This window comes from Ranitomeya imitator, chromosome 4 (assembly GCF_032444005.1).
Source record: "Ranitomeya imitator isolate aRanImi1 chromosome 4, aRanImi1.pri, whole genome shotgun sequence".
NCBI classification, from domain to species: Eukaryota; Metazoa; Chordata; class Amphibia; order Anura; family Dendrobatidae; genus Ranitomeya; species Ranitomeya imitator.
Window position 1 is genome coordinate 430,615,178 of NC_091285.1, and position 3,571 is coordinate 430,618,748.

The 3,571-nt window shown below is 39.3% G+C and overlaps 2 protein-coding genes across 2 annotated transcripts; both read right to left on the reverse strand.

The window, feature by feature from the left end:
* Positions 1-228: 228 nt before the first annotated feature.
* LOC138674168 (cholesterol 25-hydroxylase-like protein 1, member 2) lies at positions 229-1,229 on the reverse strand. The gene has a single exon (XM_069762083.1). The coding sequence runs from the start codon at positions 1,187-1,189 to the stop codon at positions 248-250; it is 942 nt and encodes a 313-aa protein (XP_069618184.1). The 5' UTR covers positions 1,190-1,229; the 3' UTR covers positions 229-247.
* Positions 1,230-2,554: 1,325 nt separating this feature from the next.
* On the reverse strand, positions 2,555-3,352 carry LOC138674541 (cholesterol 25-hydroxylase-like protein 1, member 1). The gene has a single exon (XM_069762364.1). It carries the CDS (start codon positions 3,350-3,352, stop codon positions 2,555-2,557), a length of 798 nt encoding a protein of 265 aa, XP_069618465.1.
* Positions 3,353-3,571: the final 219 nt, after the last annotated feature.

Below are 3,571 nucleotides of genomic sequence, written 5' to 3' on the forward strand. Positions count from 1 at the left end.
AAATAGAGCCTTCTAAATATTTCACAAAACAAAAACAGTATATTACTGTAACGGACAATTAGGACTGTGCCAGAGTCGTTCAGTAGCCAAAGACCCAGAATACATTTTAGTGTAAATCATGTATTCTCAAAAGACCATAGATTGTAATACTGGTGGTGAAACAAATACATATTCTCATTAACAACTGAAATATTCTCATTATTATCAAAACATAGAAACGTGTTGCTCTTTACATACAATATATAATTTAAGTGTTCCTTTCTTCAGCAATCCTATGTGTTGGTGAGACGCTTTCATCATAGAGGTTATCCTCTTGTTGACTAGCACAGCAGGTTTTATTTGAGGTGGCAACCTCCAGTATGCCCTTAGCAAAAGAAAAGTCTGCATGTGTGCCAAAAATTTTGTCCCAATGTGTAAAGTGAGGAGCATAGTTGCTCATGGGTTTCTGGTGATGTACATCATGTTTATTTGGCCCCCCATAGATTCCAAATGGTATCAGATGTGACGTGGACCATGGAAAATCATAACCACAATGGTCTTCCACAGAAATATATACATGAAATACCATAAATATCCAGGTTGTGAGAATGTGGCACCTGAAGATTATAGGGTTTATTGTAGTCCAGAATCCAACAGTCACCAATTCCCAGCCTCCAAGACACTGCGTGGCTAAGGAGAAAGGAGCCATATATTCATGATGAATGGCATGGAATGTTTTGTATAGCCACCTGCTCTTGTGATGGATCATGTGCCAAATAAAATATTGAAAATCAAATAACAGAAGGCTTGCCGTCACACCAAACACTAGATCCAAAATGCTCGGAGCCTCTTCTGGCAATGGGCATGGAGGTCTCCAGTACCACTGGGCAAAAGCAGCTGGAAAGATAAAGAACAGGTGGTTGTATAGTGTCACTCCAAGGCAATGGAGAATCATTGGCCCAGTTGGATTTCTGTCTTGTTGGATCTTATACTTGTGAATAAAAGGCCACCTTCTATCCATGATGTTGAAAACCAGGTAAGGCATGCAGGAGAAAGCATAGCATGACACTGTAAGGACTACCGGGAAGAGTGGAGACCTAAGAGTATCAGCGTAATGAAGCCGCAGGTAGTCCCACAATGGCTGGAGAAGAGGTCCGCTATAGAGGTATGCGTCCAGAGCATGGGACAGACAGGAGAAGGCTTCCATCATCAGCACCTGCTTAGCTATAATCTTCAATGGAAATGCTGCATAGGATCTTCCTTTTTATTATGCATTCGGATGGCGCTGAGCTGACTCCCCCTCCCATTCGCAGCTTTCACAAACCCAACAATTCAGACCCTTTCCAGCTCCCTGACAACACAGCCTGGCTCCAGGAGGATAGTGTGACTGCTTTAAAGGGGCCACAATTCAAAAACAACAGCTTTTAATTATAGCACTGAAACATTGAATAGATAAGTGGCTTTACATGTGCAATTTCATTCAAATACATAGAAATCAGGTGCATTTAAAGGGATTGTCACTCATAAGAAATTATCTACCTTCGTCAATTTAACCCTGTTGCTTTAGAAGCACTGAACAAAATTAGTGTTATGTTACCGTTGAATTATTTACTTACTGAAACCGTGCACTGAAGCATCAGAATGGACTTCATTCTACAATCATCACCATGATCAACATATTTCAAATACCAAAAGTATGACTTTTATTGTCTACCATAACAATTTGCAAAATAATGACGTTTATAAGGTGAGTATTAGACATGTTGTAATTATTTTCTCTTTTAGTGTCATGTGCTTAGTGCTATTGATTACTGTATGGTACTTAGGTTTTGCCAGGCTGAGAAGCAATTTCTCTAGATATTCTATGTCACTGCAGGCTGCCAACACCTGACACTATGTGACGAGCTCACAGTCGTGATTCCCCTGTATTTCCCGGGAATGTCGGCATGACATGCATGAAATTTTCATACTTTGCAGTCAGATGCCGACTACTCTCATCTGGCTTCTGTCCATAGAAGGGAATTGAGAAAAACTGGGTGAGACTAGACAGCACTTGTCCATACGTAGGAAAATTGCATACATGTTGTTATGTGACCACCCACTAAGGGGAATCGTGACTGTGTGCGCATCAGTCTGCTGATTCTGCAGTCCCATAAGGTGACTGTAGACTTTGCTTCTCATACCAGACAACCCCGTTATATTTGCAAATGTCTGAAATAACTATTTCCCTGAAATAGACTTTGATTTAGATTTATCAATATATATTTTACTAACACATTGCTTAATATGACCATGAGAAAAGTTACCAATCATGTTTTATGAGTCCTAGACTGTAATCACACATGTACTAAATTACACAGATGATTGTGCGGATTCCTTTCTACAGGTGGATCTGAATGAAATACAGAGAACACAGTATTTACATGTTAAAAACACATTTTAAGAATCTTTTATTTCCTGCATTAAACATCAGAAATCTCTATTGGTCTCTTGGTTAATGTGTAATATACTGTTTGTTTCCCTTCACTTTGTTGTTTTACCAAGTATACTAACTTTTACAACAAATAACTGGATATTAGGCTTTTGCACTAGTAGAGCAAGCAGTTCCACAAATTAAGTCCCAATGTCGAAAAAATGGAGCAAAGTTTGTTCCTGGCTTTTGATGATGCAAGTCATGGGCTAAAGCACCTCCATATAAGCCAAGTGGAAATATATGGTGAAAGGACCATGGAAAATTATAGCCTATGTGATCATCTACAGACATCCAAATACTAATAATGTTACAAGTCCATGATGTCAATGGATGACATCCTAATTGAAGTGGATTCATGGTACTCCAAAAGCCAACAGTCATCAACTCATAGCCACTGAGGTTCTGACTAGCCCATGAAAATGGTGCCACATACTCGTGATGAACAGCATGGACCTTTTTGTATAACCAGCTGTTTTTATGGTGTAGAACATGCCATATAAAATACTGTAAGTCAAACAAAAGTAGACATCCGAAGACCTCCCCGAAAAGAGTACAAATGGAAGGAGCACTTACTGGCAAGGATATAGGTGGCATCCACATCCAATTCAAAAATACTACTGGAAAGACATATATCACATGGTTGACCACAGCCTTCCAGATACAGAAAATCATCATCCTCATTGTTGGTTGCTTGTCCTTCTGAATTTTGTATTGATAGAAAAATTGGCATCGCTCTCCCAAAATGTCCATGACAGCAAATGGTAAACTGAAGCATAGAAAGCCAGAAAATGCAAGCAAGACAGGGAAAGCAGGGCTATTCACAGGACCACCAAACTCTGAGAGGATGTAATCCCAAAATGGCTGAAGAACCAAATGTTGGCTGGAAGTAGATGAGTTCATTCTGATATCTGTGTTCAGAGGCTCTCACTGGACAATTTATCTGGCCTCTAATCCAAAAACCAAGATATAGCATGTATTAAAGCCATTGTTTCTATAAGATTTTTAAAGATCTGGTGGAACAATCTCATTATATAATGCCAAAATAAGTAATTGTGCTGTTTGCAGATTAGCTTCTAAGTAAAAGCGGATAAGAATTTGAAAGCCGCCAGCAAAGACTAG